General features: G+C 38.9%; 1 protein-coding gene across 9 annotated transcripts in view; it reads right to left on the reverse strand.

Moving 5' to 3' along the window:
• Positions 1 to 15,457, reverse strand: part of CEP112 (centrosomal protein 112) — a 360,739-nt gene that overhangs the window by 77,071 nt on the left and 268,211 nt on the right. For all 9 annotated transcript variants that reach the window (XR_005227706.2, XM_007055085.4, XM_037914553.2 and 6 more), the window contains one exon: positions 817 to 906. Coding sequence is in view for 8 of the 9 variants with exons in the window: in XM_007055085.4 (XP_007055147.2) it covers positions 817 to 906 (90 nt within the window). In the remaining variant the exon portion in view is untranslated. The remainder of the gene's footprint in view (positions 1 to 816; positions 907 to 15,457) is intronic.

A 15,457-nucleotide genomic window follows, 5' to 3' on the forward strand; every position in this document is an offset into this window, starting at 1 on the left:
CTTTGGCACTAAATCAGGATCTGAAACACTGCACAAGTGTTTACAAGTCAGTACAGAAAAAGCAATAGAGACAAAGGGAGATTCTACAAACTCATCTCTCCTTACATCAGGTCAGTATTCTTTGTGTGAGTACATGATCAAAGACTGGGATATGTGGATTTGTGCAATCTCTACTACTTCTGTATTTTCCTTCATATTTCAATTTACAACATGGTTCTAATGCAGGCACATCACTTTGCATTTCAGTGATAATTTTATGTAACAATTCTGATAACATTATTAGATTAATTTTCCCAATCTGTACATTACAAATAGTGAGCTTTGCTATGGAGCAGACTGAGGAAAAATGAACATTAGGAATCTCTGATTTCACTGATCATGTCCAGAATAACCTTAGCAGTGCTAATCATATGGAATCATTTACGTACAATACTCTAACCCAGTGAATGCATAAGATCTGCAATAAACATTATATTTATCCCAAGTATTGTCAAATTATAACTCTCTTAACAGAAGTCATGAAATAACAGGTTATAGTAATACCAGAAACCTCCATTCAAAACAATACTGTTGCCTAAAAAGCATAATTTAACAGCTAAAGTAGTTGAAATAACATCTTGAAACAAAGAACATTGGATAAATATTTGCCCCTGGGGTTCAGACAGTTTAATTCTCTTTTATTAACAAAAACAAAAAAGAAAGCTAGCGGAAAATATGGTAGGAGAAGATATGCTTTTCTCTTGCAGCAAGATATTAATGTCAAATGTAGAGTCTGTTTGCCCAAGGAAAGAAATCTAGTAGGACAGTACTGTTTACCTGTTCCTGTGTCTCCAACTCCTTGTGTTGCAACTTCTTTTCTGTAGATCGTACCTGATTGCAATAATTTTCCATTTCATCTTGTAAAGCCTGAAACAATATCAATCAATACAACACACACATTAAAAATTAGAAGATGGAAGGAAAAAACCCCATATAATTGTGTTCAGTTGGTAGCAAAAGTCATGGGTATTGTATACTCTTCAATCTTAGTTTTCAACACTATCAAGAGAGCCACTGACAAACTTATTCGGCCACCCTGACTCTCACTTAGCGCCTTCCTACACAGGTAGTTCCACTGATTACAACAGGACTACCGATGTAGGAGTAAGGGTAGCAGAACTGAGCTCTCTCATCTATTTACAAGTATTGCTAATGTTCATCAAGTTCCCCTTATTCTTTTATTTGTACAACCTGTGTTTTGTTTGTAATGATTTCATGGTGCACCAGCACTTTGACTTAAGTTAAAAAAAAAAAAAAAATCTGCTGTCTCAGGAACCATGTCTTGCATCTGCAGTGGAAATGGATTCAACGTTATCTGAACTGTAAGCTCCTTGAGACAAGGCTTTACCTGCTAGTAAAGCACATAGCGCATATATAGACAAATGAGAAATACAAATCCAATAAATAATTATTGCTAATAACAATGCTAATTTAGCTGATCTTTGTCTCGCTCTTAAATTATCACAGTTTTTAATAAAATCAGATGAGACACATTAATTATTTACAAATTTATTATTTATTTGTATTGCTGAATCTCAGGACCCAACTCTTAGACCAAGGCTCCAAAGTACTAGATGATATAAGAACGCACAAAAAGACAGTTCATGTCCTAAGGAGGTTATAATCAAAATATGATAATTCCAACAACTAAACAATTAACAAAAAGGTTTGTTAACGTTATCATTAAATGTTTCAATGCACACTGAATATTTACTTACTAAAGCTTAATTATAGGCACCTGTTTGAACCTGGGCATTGGTACCTCAAGAGTCGACTTGAAGCAAAGTGCACAATGCTTATGCTAGAGAGACACCATCACAGAGGTGGTGATGGGAGTGGGAGAGAAGCATTTAGGGTTATCTGTAGAAGACTAGGAAATGAGTACACAGCTAGTGTATCAACTGAGAAGTATAGAGCAGGGTCAGGACTGTCTCTGAAAATGGAAATTTAGATCTGATGACACATAATAATTATAATGACTTTTAAAAATCTAAACAGCATGAGCATGCTACTCTAAAGTCTGTAGTAAAAGAGATCAGCAAACTTGTGTTCCCTTAATGCATTTTGCAGAGCATGTGGTATGGTATCACATGCTACTCAACATGGAATACCCATAAATAAATCGGAATAATTAAAGGTACTTGCAGTACCAAAGATTTAACAGAAAAAAACTCTCTCTTTTCCACAGCACTGAAATACTGTAGTCTCAAATCATTTACAGGATAAAATTGCTATTCAGATAAGATAAGAGGACTACTTATGATAGATCTTGCATTGTTTTGAAGTGATGCCAGGCGTTAACTTTAAAGTATTAAAGCTATAAGACCATTACATATTCTGATGCCAAAAAGTTTAACCAGACCCAGGAATGAACTTTAAGCCTGCCCAGTGGCTTTTACACTATCATTTTTGCTAGATAATATTGAAAACCAGTCTTTGTAGCCAGTCTTCTGTGCTAAACAGGTCTTGGAGTACAATACATATGCATTAATATCCTGAAAAAAATTATTCATGTAAGGTGTGGTTTGTTTTTGTATTTCTGATATGGCAATTTAAAAATAGAGCTATAACTTACGATTTAAAAAAACAAAAAATTATGTCATACTATTACACGAATTTACTGCAAAAAGAAGGGGGTATTTTCATGTACTAGAAAATCAACCGAGACAGGCCATGAACAGGCAATGAACTTAATGAGTATTCTTATTGATTTCAATGGGATTGAGCATATAGAGAAATTTGTTTCCCTCTTCACTAAAATCTGGAATGTCCAATAGCCATATCTGTATTAGCTGTCTGATATCCTACGTACAGGATTCTACCACCATTTTCAAGTGAGCAACTAATATCATCCCTCTAGCATGCCATGGTGAAAAAGAGAATTAGGGCATTGTTTGTACACTGGAAGGGATCCTCAGCTGTGCTGATGCCACCCACTCACCACATGTATTTCCTTCACTCAGAGCTGCCAACCTTTCTCTAAATGGAAAGTTTCATTCATTTGTTTGGTTTCTGTGGTGTAAAACAGCGTGTGCGTGCGTGTGTGTATTGCTTTATTTTATTTTAGTCTTTGAGAAAAATACATCTTTCCATTGGATTCCACTAGGAAAGTCTGGAGCAAATAAATACATCCACCAAGACCGTACTTATAGCAAACACAGCAAAACGTTGGCACCATAGAAGAGAACTTGTAAAGTGCCATCTCATCCATCAATTTCCCCCTTTTGACTTTGTTATTTTTTTTTTAAATGCACACCAATATATTGTGCAGAGGGCATACAGTGAAAAGGCATGACAATCTGAGGATATGTGGGTTTAACTAGCATACATTTGCTTCTTAAAATGTTGTAAATTCTATTCTATTCTAGATAAAATTACCATTAAACAATTATCCAACATAGAATGTATTGTGTGAGTTTACTGACCATTCCCATTATCTATTATAACTGTCAGCCCTTAACATGCTTGGGCGTTGGGATGGTGGAGAGACATTTAGCTCCTTTGTGAGAGTCCGGTGAATTCATCTAGCACTTAAGGTTTTTGAGTGGGGTAGAGTGCGAGCCAACTCCAATACTGGTCACTTCACAGCAGCCATTGTTGTGGAGCAACAATGCTCTCTGAATGATTCCGTTAGTTCCCCACATTGCATGGGAAGTGAAGCATCCAGAAGGAAACACCAGATCAAGATAATCAGCATTATATCAAAGCCCATCCAAAAAAATTAAAAAAGTGTGGGGTTGGAGGAGCGAGATCCTTGCATACCAATATCTCCAGAGAATAAGAATGACAGATAAATAACTTCCCTGTGCAAGATTCTCATTCCTACAAAGTAATAACCTTGATGGATATCCCCAAAAAAACCGGAGTGTAAAGCTGCATAAAGGGTCAATGAAAAGGACACTTCCAACAGCATAGACAAGGAGGCTTTTATATCTACTCTTACTTTCCTATGCCAAAGGGAGATGTCTCCAACAATGTTACTCTTGGACTATAGTTAATAAGATTTTTGAGACACGAACACTTCAAAATGCAGACTATCGATGCTAGAGACTTGAAGCCGTATCACCTTCTGATTACCTCATCGTTGTGAACTATAAAATGTTTGGTTTGATAACTGGCAAGGCGATTTTTGTTAAAGTATATACTCAGATATATGCTGCTCCCAAATGAGAGTAATGTCCCTCCTCCTCTGATATTTAGTAATTACACTCAAAATTCCTTTGAATGTCTAAAACCTCATATTTAATGAGAACAGCTTGGATGCAATGTCTGCTATTCAGTGCTGCCAAGTTTGTATTGAATTTTGAAGCCAGCTTGACTGAGTCACAAGGAAGTTAAAAAAAAAAAAGGGGGGGAGGAGGACTATCCAAAGTTTTACTGAGTGTGCGACTCAGAGTAGCTATGAATCCAGGGCTCACAAAGCTCTTCAATCTACCTCGCCTCATGCAGGATGCACTTAAAATGTATTAAACAGTTCACAGCTTATCCTGGGAGCACTGTATAACCTCTCTTTTGGAAAATTAAACACAGGATTAGGGTTCAAAAGTCATTATTCAGCCAAAAATATAGCTGTAGTGCACTCACCCCAGTTACTCAGCAACACAACTAGGGATTTGTTTTATGGAAGTATAAGCTTTTATGTTACATCTTCAAAATGCAAAATTCTACCCATGGAATACCGATGCCTACGTTTAATGACTGCTGGGATGGACAACACAAGATAGTGTAAAAAAAAAATCCAGTCTTAAGTTTTGAATCACAAAGGCACTTTCCATTTTTTCCAAATGGAAAACAAAAGCATAACAGATTAGGATTTGTCTGGACACACAAAGTTTGCTGCAAACTCGGGTGTGACTCTACCCCACACTAGCCTGCCATGGACTAACTGTCCATGTGGACTCTGTTGACATGCGTTAACAGTTTGTTAATCAGTTAAACTGTTCAAGGTACAAAATTCATCCCCTTCTCAGCTTTTCTGAGTTGGCTGACATCACCACTGTAAAGACAGTATTTTTTCAGTTATACTGGCTTTCAAATGCAATGTAAACATGTTTGCTGTTGAAAGTCTACACCATACCTGACCTTGGAAGTGCTTTCTGTTGGCCTGAGAACAAAGAAATGAAATGTTTTGCTTTCCAACCCAGATATCCTACACTTTGAAAAGCACTTAAAAATGTAAATGAGATAAGCAGCTCTACTGCAACAATGTGGGTGAACTACAGCTGCGGAAAAAGGCACATATATTAGATTTATTGATAAAAATGGGGAAAAAAAACTATATATTGCAAATGTTTTTGATTGTTAATTAACTGTTCATAAGATGCAAAGAACACGCTAAATTGATAGTCATGGGCCTGATGGAAGAGAGGAGGGACTGTTTTGTGGTTAAGGTGCTGATCTAGGCCTCAGAAGATCAGAGTTTAATTCCTGGCTCTGGCAAGTCACTCAATGTCTCCGTAGCTCAGTTCTCCTCCAGCTGTAAAATGGGGATATTAACACTGCTTTCACTAATATCTGTGAGACACTCAGATACGATGGGAATATAAGCAGATAGATGGAATGTGAACAGAATATTATGGCTTGGATAGGCTTTTTTATTTTTAACCCCCACGAACATGGCAGAGCCAGCACAGCTCTGAGCTGGATTACACTATGGCTTGCATGTCAACAACAAAACTTTTAACTAAATTTTCATTTGGAAGACCAAATCCACTCTTGGTAACTGAGAACCGAGTTTGGAGACAATAGGATTGCCAATGTGAAAGTAAGTGCAGCACTTGGCCTACTGGTGGGTGACATTTGAGACCAGAAAAATCCAATGACTTAAATCAGAGGTTGCAATGGTGACAGAATTTGCTGGTTTTTTTAACTTGTAAACCATATAGTTTTGACTTGGAGTCACAGACATAAATATGGATGCCAGTTCTACAAAGTCACTTTTCAGACAGAAACACACAGTGAGGCATTAGTTACAAGGTTTAGTTGGAAAAGAAAAAAAAAAAAGACCTGGAAGGATCAAATGAACAAGCATACAATGATGATACAAGAAGGTTTTTTTTTTCCCCCCCCATTTTTAATACATGAAAAAATGTTCTGCTCGTACTTTAACTACAGGAAATAGTTAAAGAGAAAAAACTGTGCATAAAAACAGAGTCTTGGAAGAACTGAACAGGCAGAAACCAAAACTGTTTTGACCTATTTTTGCATAATGCGAAGTATTGGGGATTTAACTGCTGCAAAACTATTGTATTTTCTTCAGAAACCTTCAACGAAAATTATTTCCTCCTTTATGTAAGTTACTGAGCACACAGGCCTTGTTCTTGCTCCAACTAAAGTCAATGGCAAAACTCACAATGATTTCAGTGGTACAGAATTGGTCACAGTGAACATGGTATGTGCTGTTCCTCCTCTTCAATATAATTAGTTGAATAAATAAGGAGAGAGGCTTGCAGGGAAGGGGAAGACTTTTAAAATGTTCTCCATGCAAGACCTGCCGGTATTCTAATCTTGAAGAGCAGGGTGTTAAACTCAAAAGTCATTGTTCATCAAGATCAGATTAAGCCTGGTAGGGGCATATTCTCTTTTTGATATACATGCATAACTCTTATTGGCTGTAATAGCAGCTATGCATGCACATCAAGAAGAGAACAGACCTCAGTTCTTATGATCAGTGTAGAGTAATACTAATAATAGGGGTAATCATAGTTAGTTCTTTTCATCTTCAAAGGGCTTCACATACATTACCCAATTAATATAATTAGTTAATGAAAGATGCAGTAATAAAAACTACTGTAATTACCTACTGTTGTCTTAATTATCTCACTAACAATGCCCACAGAAGAGTGCTTCTACTTTACACCCTCAAAATCTGTGCCAACAACAATACTGGAGTACAGGCCTCCTTTTGAATATCTTTAATTCAGATTAAAATCATTTATGGCTTTTCTCTCCACTAACATGTGAAGAAAAGCCTAACTCTGGAAGCTTGTGGAAAATCTATACAAACATGAACACAAACTACACAGCATTTTGTTCCAGAACTACAAATGTACTTGTAAACTATCTAAAACTGTGACAAAATAGCAATGACCCAACCCTGAGCCCTGTCATCTGTATGTGGAGTGGTAGGTCAGGGACAGTCTAAAGATCACACAGGCAAGAATTCATCTTCTAAGTTGGGTGGTTTCTCTGTCTATTTATAGAGGCCAACCGCAACTCCTAGTTGAAAAATAGGTCAAGTTTATCATCACAAGTAATCTCAGGTACTCTCCAACTAAACTTCTGCCCCATCTCTCCTTTTAAGTAATTTTAGTCTTTGTTAAAATATTCCCTGATTAAATAAAATTATGTGATTCTGTGGGTGATATTACATTACAGCAGGAGTTATCAGACTTCATTGCACTGCGACCCCCTTCTGACAACAAAAATTATTACATGACCCCAGGAGGGGAGAGTGAAGCCTGAGCCTGCTTGAGCCCTGATGCCTCAGGTGGGGAGGCCAAAGCTGAAGCCAGAGCCCCGCTGCCCTGGGTGTGTGTGTGTGGAGGGGGAGGCAGGCAAAGCCCAAGCCCAAGGGCCTACGCCCTGAGCGGGGGGCCTGTAGCCTGAGCCCCGCTGCCCAGGGCTGAAGCCCGTGGGCTTTAGCTTTGGCCCCGAGCAGTGAGGCTCAGGCTTTGGTTTCAGCCCCGTGCCCAGGAAAGTCTAATGCCAGCCCTGGCAATCCCATTGAAATGGGGTTGTGACCCACTTTGGGGTCCCGATCCACAGTTTGAGAACTGCTGCACTAAAGGTGGCTGGGCTTATTATTATTAAAAAAAAACTTGGGAAAATGTCATTACAGGGACCACTGCTGTGCTTCTTGGGTCACAAAAGTATAGTATTTTTTTTTAAAGGGACAAGGATTGAGATTTGGGTCAGATTTTCTGCTGGTGCAAAACTGATGCAGCTCCATTGATTTCAATAGAGTTTTTCCCATTTACACCACCAAAGAATTTGGACCTTGGTTTTTCCCCCTATTGTTCTGCATTCCAGTGCATGATCGTTTCAAAACCTCTGTGCTCAATTTCTGTCTTGTTTTTGGTGTAAAGGAAAGGAAATCTTATGGTTTTAACCTAATACATATGTATGCTGTTCACATATGGCAAAATTCCTTTCTGGTGGGAACTTTTTAGCTGTTGTTGCAACACACCATATATCTAAGAAATTCTGCTTTGATGTTGAACTATTGCTACACTACTCATTAGGCTACTGATTCAAAATGAAAGGCAACATTTCTGTGGTCTGTGTAAAAATAATAGCTTTGTTTTCACAAACAAAGCTTCCCCCTCACCCTATATCCAGTGGTTAATATTATTGCAACTGAAAAAGAAAAAAAATTCATATTATTCTGCTCTGAAAATAGTTTGTGGGTTTAATTACTCAAGTTATTCTTACAGACCCAGATTTTTAGAAATATTTAAGCTTTGTGGCGCTCAGCATTGCAATACCTAATTGAGTTAGATCTAAACCCCTTTTGAAAATGAGATTTAGGCACCTACATTACTTAGTTGTTGCAACACGAAAACAGCAACACCTAAATACCTTTAAGAATCTGAGCCATAGTCTATAAATAAAATTGGAATTACTATTATGTCTATACAGATAGCTCTGATGATTTATTGTACACCAGGGATAAAAATTAAAACATCTGAAACAATATTTTACATTTACATAACACCTTTCTTCCATGGTTCTCTCAGCCTTTTATGAGCAATTAAGCCTCATCACCAATGTAAGACAGACAAGGATTACATACCCTTTACAGATAGGGAACTGAGGCATCGGGAGTAACTGACTTTCCTGGGTCCTGCAAGACAGCGGGAGAGCCGTGAATAGACTCCTGGAATCCTGATATCTAATCTCTTGTGCAAACTACTAACTAATACGGCTTCTCACTGATCAGACATCAATCACACCATGGAATGAAAACACAAGTGTTAACCAGTTAATCTACTTTTTTCAAAAATATGCTCTCCATAGTCTTATATGCCTCTAAAAGACCCCCAACATATTTTCTCAGTCTCTGCTACCACCATGAAAAACAAATTTCTTTGGTGAAGAATTAGACAGATTTTCAAAAGAGCTCTGGATTCAGCAGCTCCCACTGAGAACAATGGCTAGATTCTGAGCAAATTTGAAAATCTGGCCCCTTTGCTGATGTGCCTACGTGGAAGCGGAGAGTGCTTGGAAATCTGGCCTTAGCTGTGACTCTTGAATGCTTTTTAAAATTAGGCAAGGGCTCTTTTCTGAGCTTGTCAATACTGCTTCTTACATTTGCCCATAGGAATTGCTGTTGTGTAATGCAAGATTCCTCCCCCTCCACTTGATCATACCACTAGTGTGCAGGGAGGGAAAATAATAAGAGCAACGGCGTCCAAGATCATGCTTGTTCTCTGTAGTAGCAGTGAACGGTGAACACCAAACCACCCATGAAAGAGAGAGATTGTTTATTCTAAGTTTTCTTGAATATCTAAGACCATCCTGTTTTTATGTTTCAAGACTTATATAAAAGTCATGGAAAGGAGGAGAAGGGATGTATCAACAATACACTATATACTTTGGCTCTTGCGCAGCTCAGTCCATCCATCAAATTTCATTGGGAATCCAAAGTGGTGTCTTCCAGAGTACTCTGAATACTCTCGATCAAGATTTTCAACATTGTTGGTTCTAATGATGCAAACTCATGTACCATCGCATTCTTTCTGTCAGATCCTGGTTTGTGTATTTTCAGCATTTTCTGGAAACTTTTTGGTTTTGCTCGCCCAACTTTTTAGGCCCTGTTTCAGCAAGGTATTTAAGCATGAACCTAATTCTAAACATGCAAGCAGTCCCAGTGAAGTCAACAGGACTACTGGTACACTTAAAGTTAGGCATGTGCTTTAAGTACCTTGCTAAACTGGGGCCTTAGAGCTTTTCATGCTCAAGGGAATCAGCTTGGAACGTACAGGGTGAAATAAGGTAAAATAAGTCCGGGAAAGGTATGAACTCAAATAAAACAGTAACATAAAACACAAGATTTTTTGAGGTGGTGGTGGTGGGGAATGACAGGGAGATTCAAAGAGCAATAATAAACTGGCTTTCACATGTCCTTCTCACTGACCTACAAAAAGCAACAAACAGTGGTATTATCATGTGAAAACACCGTTTTGTCTATTACCAGAACGCATTAGAGTTGTCATGATTAAGATATTCAGAATGCTTGTCAGCGATCAGACTCCAGTTACTGCAGTATTTCTATAGGAATATCTCGTTTGTATGCTTTAAAGCAAGTCTTTCCCAAGCTGCATTAGGATCATGGTCAAGAGTACTCTGGGAGAGTTTGGAGGTCAGAGGTCACTGAAAGGAAAGTCAACTACTTAATTTCTTTTCTGCTTTCACTTTGAGGGATGTAGGAGGAAAACACATGGTTTTTCATATATTCTAGATAAAATGGATCTTTTAAACCCAAAGATACCATGACATCCTTAGCATACACTTATGAAGAAAAAGTTCAAAACTTCCAATTTAAACCACTTAGAATGAGAGGATTTACCAAGATTCTGTCGAATGTTCAGCTGACGCATTGTCAAAAACATTTATCACATAACCTTTTGAAGTTTCTTAGCTTCCCTCTAGTTATTAAAGCTTGAATTGCAGAGTTCGTTATCAACCTCAGAGCACACATGCAAAGGTATTTTTTAAAATCAGCCTTTCAGTTTGATTTCAGGACTATTAAACAAAATAAAAGTGTCCCAATCAAGCTAAATGTCTAATAAACTATTTTTTATGCTGAATGTGCATAAAGGTAATGTGTGACTGATCCACTAGATAATTTTTTTTTCATTAAAATCATATAAGTAAAGGAAGCTGCAAGGAGTCTGTCATTTTCATAGCAGATTTTCTGTTTAGCCCTGAAGTTAACTGTAAGCTTTTGGTATATGTCAACCTATGCCATAAGCATACCTGGAATATAGTATCATTGGATATATATCAGTGGAACATTACTATTGAGAATATTCATTAATAACTAACACTATCATGAGATGTTTCAGCACACGTTGGATTTCTCCTAATATAATTCAAAAAGAGCATATATCAGGCTCCTATCAATGGTTCTGAGGTGCTCCTGCCTTATGATAAAGCATATTTATATACCACTTGCTAAACAATTCATTCTTTAGACAGTGGAACCTGATCTTGCAATATATTGAAGATCCTCAACTTCAACTGATTATAATGGAAGTTTGTGGTACTTAGCAGCTTACAGATGGCAATCAGCATGTTGCACTGGCCGCAATGTTCTTTACAACCTTCTTTTAAAAAAGTATTCTCTGCTGTAGATTCATGAAGCCCTGATGTTTCAGAAATTTTCAGGAAGCATCTTATGATGTTTTGCTCCTTTTCTAGTCAATATTAAAGGTTCAGGAATTTCTAATCAATGGGCTAATTTGCTTCTTTGTAAGTATAAAATTAAAATGTGGTACTCTGTGGGGCAGATTATTAAACTATCAATTACCACTTTCATTGTCCCTGTAGCCATAGGAGCAGTATTTGTTGGATAAAATAACACTAGGTTCCACTGCACACACAAAAAGATGAAGGTATGCGCTTAATAATGTTTTTACACCTTTCAAAGTAACCTTAATCAACTACATTAAGTTGCAAGGCAAGCGGCTGCTTTTTGAACTGAACAAGAGCTAGCTTGAATCAACTGAGCCTGCACCTTCAATATATGCTCTGGGATGTGAAAGGCAGCAAAGTAATACCTTTTAAAAATTACATCTTTAAGCCAAACCTGCAATAGTTCTTGGCAGCGTAGGATATACAGGAGTTTAATTCAGAAACTCTTTTCTTCAAAGTCTTTAATGAGACCCAGCCCTATTACATTTGTAACCACACTTGATAATGCAATTGCTCCTATTTAAATAAATGGGTGGAAACAGAGCATTCTGAAGTTTAATTTTTTTTTAAATCAGGTTGAGATGAAACTCATTTACTTAAAAAGAAAAAGAAAAAATGAAAAAGGTAAAAAGGCAGCCCTCTGCAGCTGGTCAAATAGATTACTATTATCTAATCTTATTAGCCTGAGGAAAAAGAAAACTGTTTTTCAAGTATATACTTTAGAGAGCATTGGCCGTCAAAATATTTTTTTAAGACATACTAACATATTGATTGGAAGTAAGCTTGTCCCCAAATGTGTCTGATCTAGTTATGGGCAAGTACATCTGCATTTCAAAATCCTTTTTTTGGGGATTTATATAAAAAAATTAAATGAAGGGGAAAAAAATCTACTACAGATTTTTTAGATTTCTTTCCCAGTATTTTAGCGATATAGAATACTTGCTGCAAAATAAAATAAAAGAAACAAAGAACAAGCCCCCATGAAATGGATACTTTTAAAAGTCCATCTTTACCCGGCTTACATCCTAAATATAATTGTGCATAAATTCCAAATTTTCTGCATAATTCCTTTTTTGAAATTTGCCACACCAATGCCAAAAGTATATTTCATTTCTTGACTTTAACCTATCCTTTTTGGGTGAGGTTATTAAGAAGGTTGTAGCAAAGCAAATTTGAGGTCACTGGGGTCCTAATAATGTTTTAAAAGTCTTTGCTGATCTGGCTCTGAGCTGCACAAAAACTGCACTAGTTTCATTAGTTGATCTTCTCCTACTGATGGACAAAACTCTGTGTCTTTGCTTATTTGCTTAGATCCATCAGCAGCTTCTGATACCACTGACCACACAGCTTTGCTGACTTCCTTGTAGACCCAGACTGGAATCGACAGGACATCTCTTCAGTGATTTGTTCTTTCCTTTCAAAGAGTTCCCACAAGGTGGCAATGAGACAATTGAGCAATTGCCTAAAGGCTTTCTTATGTGAGGTTGTGCAGGGACCTTTTCACTCATATGTCATTCAATATATATGTAAGGTGAGGTGATGTAGGCAGCACTACTTTATCACTGAACTAAGGTGTGGTGTGGTCTATTTGCTGTGCCAGTGCTTGGCTGGGATAAGGACTTGCAGTTCAGCCAGCTTGCTGTCATCCAACTTAGAGCAGACAGAAATGATACTGGCAAGACGAAGGAAGCACTTTGAAGGCATGGTGGAAATGGTGTCTTTTCACATTATTGATGTGATTCAGACTCCTTTAGTCCAAGAGATCTGCTGTCTGCACGTGTTTCTGTGTCCCCAACTGGTGGACAAAACCACCTTTTTAATTTGTATCTATTGTGACCATTTCATAGAATAATAGAATATTAGGGTTGGAAGGGACCTCAGGAGGTCATCTAGTCCAACCCCCTGCTCAAAGCAGGACCAATCCCCAACTAAATCATCCCAGCCAGGGCTTTGTCAAGCCTGACCTTAAAAACTTCTAAGGAAGGAGATTCCACCACCTCCCTAGGTAATGCATTCCAGTGTTTCACTACCCTCCTAGTGAAAAAGTTTTTCCTAATATCCAAGCTAAACCTCCCCGATTGCAACTTGAGACCATTACTCCTCGTTCTGTCATCTGCTACCACTGAGAACAGCCTAGAGCCATCCTCTTTGGAACCCCCTTTCAGGTAGTTGAAAGCAGCTATCAAATCCCCCCTCATTCTTCTCTTCCGCAGACTAAACAATCCCAGTTCCCTCAGCCTCTCCTCATAAGTCATGTGTTCCAGTCCCCTAATCATTTCTGTTGCCCTCTGCTGGATGCTTTCCAATTTTTCCACCTCCTTCTTGTAGTGTGGGGCCCAAAACTGGACACAGTACTCCAGATGTGGCCTCACCAGTGTCGAAGAGAGGGGAACGATCACGTCCCTCGATCTGCTGGCAATGCCCCTACTTATACAGCCCAAAATGCCATTGGCCTTCTTGGCAACAACGGCACACTGTTGACTCATATCCAGCTTCTCGTCCACTGTAACCCCTGGGTCCTTTTCTGCAGAACTGCTGCCTAGCCATTCGGTCCCTAGTATGTAGCGGTGCATGGGATTCTTCCGTCCTAAGTGCAGGACTCTGCACTTGTCCTTGTTGAAACTCATCAGATTTCTTTTGGCCCAATCCTCTAATTTGTCTAGGGCCCTCTGTATCCTATCCCTACCCTCCAGCGTATCTACCTCTTCTCCCAGTTTAGTGTCATCTACAAACTTGCTGAGGGTGCAATCCACACTATCCTCCAGATCATTAATGAAGATATTGAACAAAACCGGCCCCAAGACCGACCCTTGGGGCACTCCACATGATAGCAGCTGCCAACTTGACATGGAGCCATTGATCACTACCCGTTGAGCCCGACGATCTAGCCAGCTTTTTATCCACCTTATAGTCCATTCATCCAGCCCATACTTCTTTAACTTGCTGGCAAGAATACTGTGGGAGACCGTGTCAAAAGCTTTGCTAAAGTCAGGGAATAACATGTCCACTGCTTTCTCCTCATCCACAGAGCCAGTTATCTCATCATAGAAGGCAATTAGATTAGTCAGGCATGACTTGCCCTTGGTGAATCCATGCTGACTGTTCCTGATCATTTTCCTCTCCTCTAAGTGCTTCAGAATTGATTCCTTGAGGACCTGCTCCATGATTTTTCCAGGGATTGAGGTGAGGCTGACTGGCCTGTAGTTCCCAGGATCCTCCTTCTTCCCTTTTTTAAAGATGGGCACTACATTAGCCTTTTTCCAGTCGTCCGGGACCTCCCCCGATCGCCATGAGTTTTCAAAGATAATGGCCAATGGCTGTGCAATCACACCTGCCATCCTTTAGCACTCTCGGATGCAGCGCATCCGGTCCCATGGACTTGTGCTCGTCCAGCTTTTCTAAATAGTCCCGAACCACTTCTTCCTCCACAGTTCTAGCTCCACAGTTCTTCCTCCACAGTTCTTCCTCCACTTCTTCCTCCCCATGCTGTGCTGCCCAGTGCAGTAGTCTGGGAGCTGACCTTGTTCGTGAAGACAGAGGCAAAAAAAGCATTGAGTACATTAGCTTTTTCCACATCCTCTGTCACTAGGTTGCCTCCCTCATTCAGTAAGGGGTCCACACGTTCCTTGACTTTCTTCTTGTTGCCAACATACCTGAAGAAACCCTTCTTATTACTCTTAACATCTCTTGCTAGCTGCAACTCCAGGTGTGATTTGGCCTTCCTGATTTCACTCCTGCATGCCCGAGCAATATTTTTATATTCTTTCCTGGTCATTTGTCCAATCTTCCACTTCTTGTAAGCTTCTTTTTTGTGTTTAAGATCAGCCAGAATTTCACTGTTAAGCCATGCTGGTAGCCTGCCGTATTTACTATTCTTTCTACACATCACGATGGTTTGTCCCTGTAACCTCAATAAGGATTCTTTAAAATACAGCCAGCTGTCCTGGACTCCTTTCCCCCTCATGTTATTCTCCCAGGGGATCCTGTCCATCAGTTCCCT

Source organism: Chelonia mydas, chromosome 14 (genome assembly GCF_015237465.2).
Source record: "Chelonia mydas isolate rCheMyd1 chromosome 14, rCheMyd1.pri.v2, whole genome shotgun sequence".
In the NCBI taxonomy this organism is placed as follows: domain Eukaryota; kingdom Metazoa; phylum Chordata; order Testudines; family Cheloniidae; genus Chelonia; species Chelonia mydas.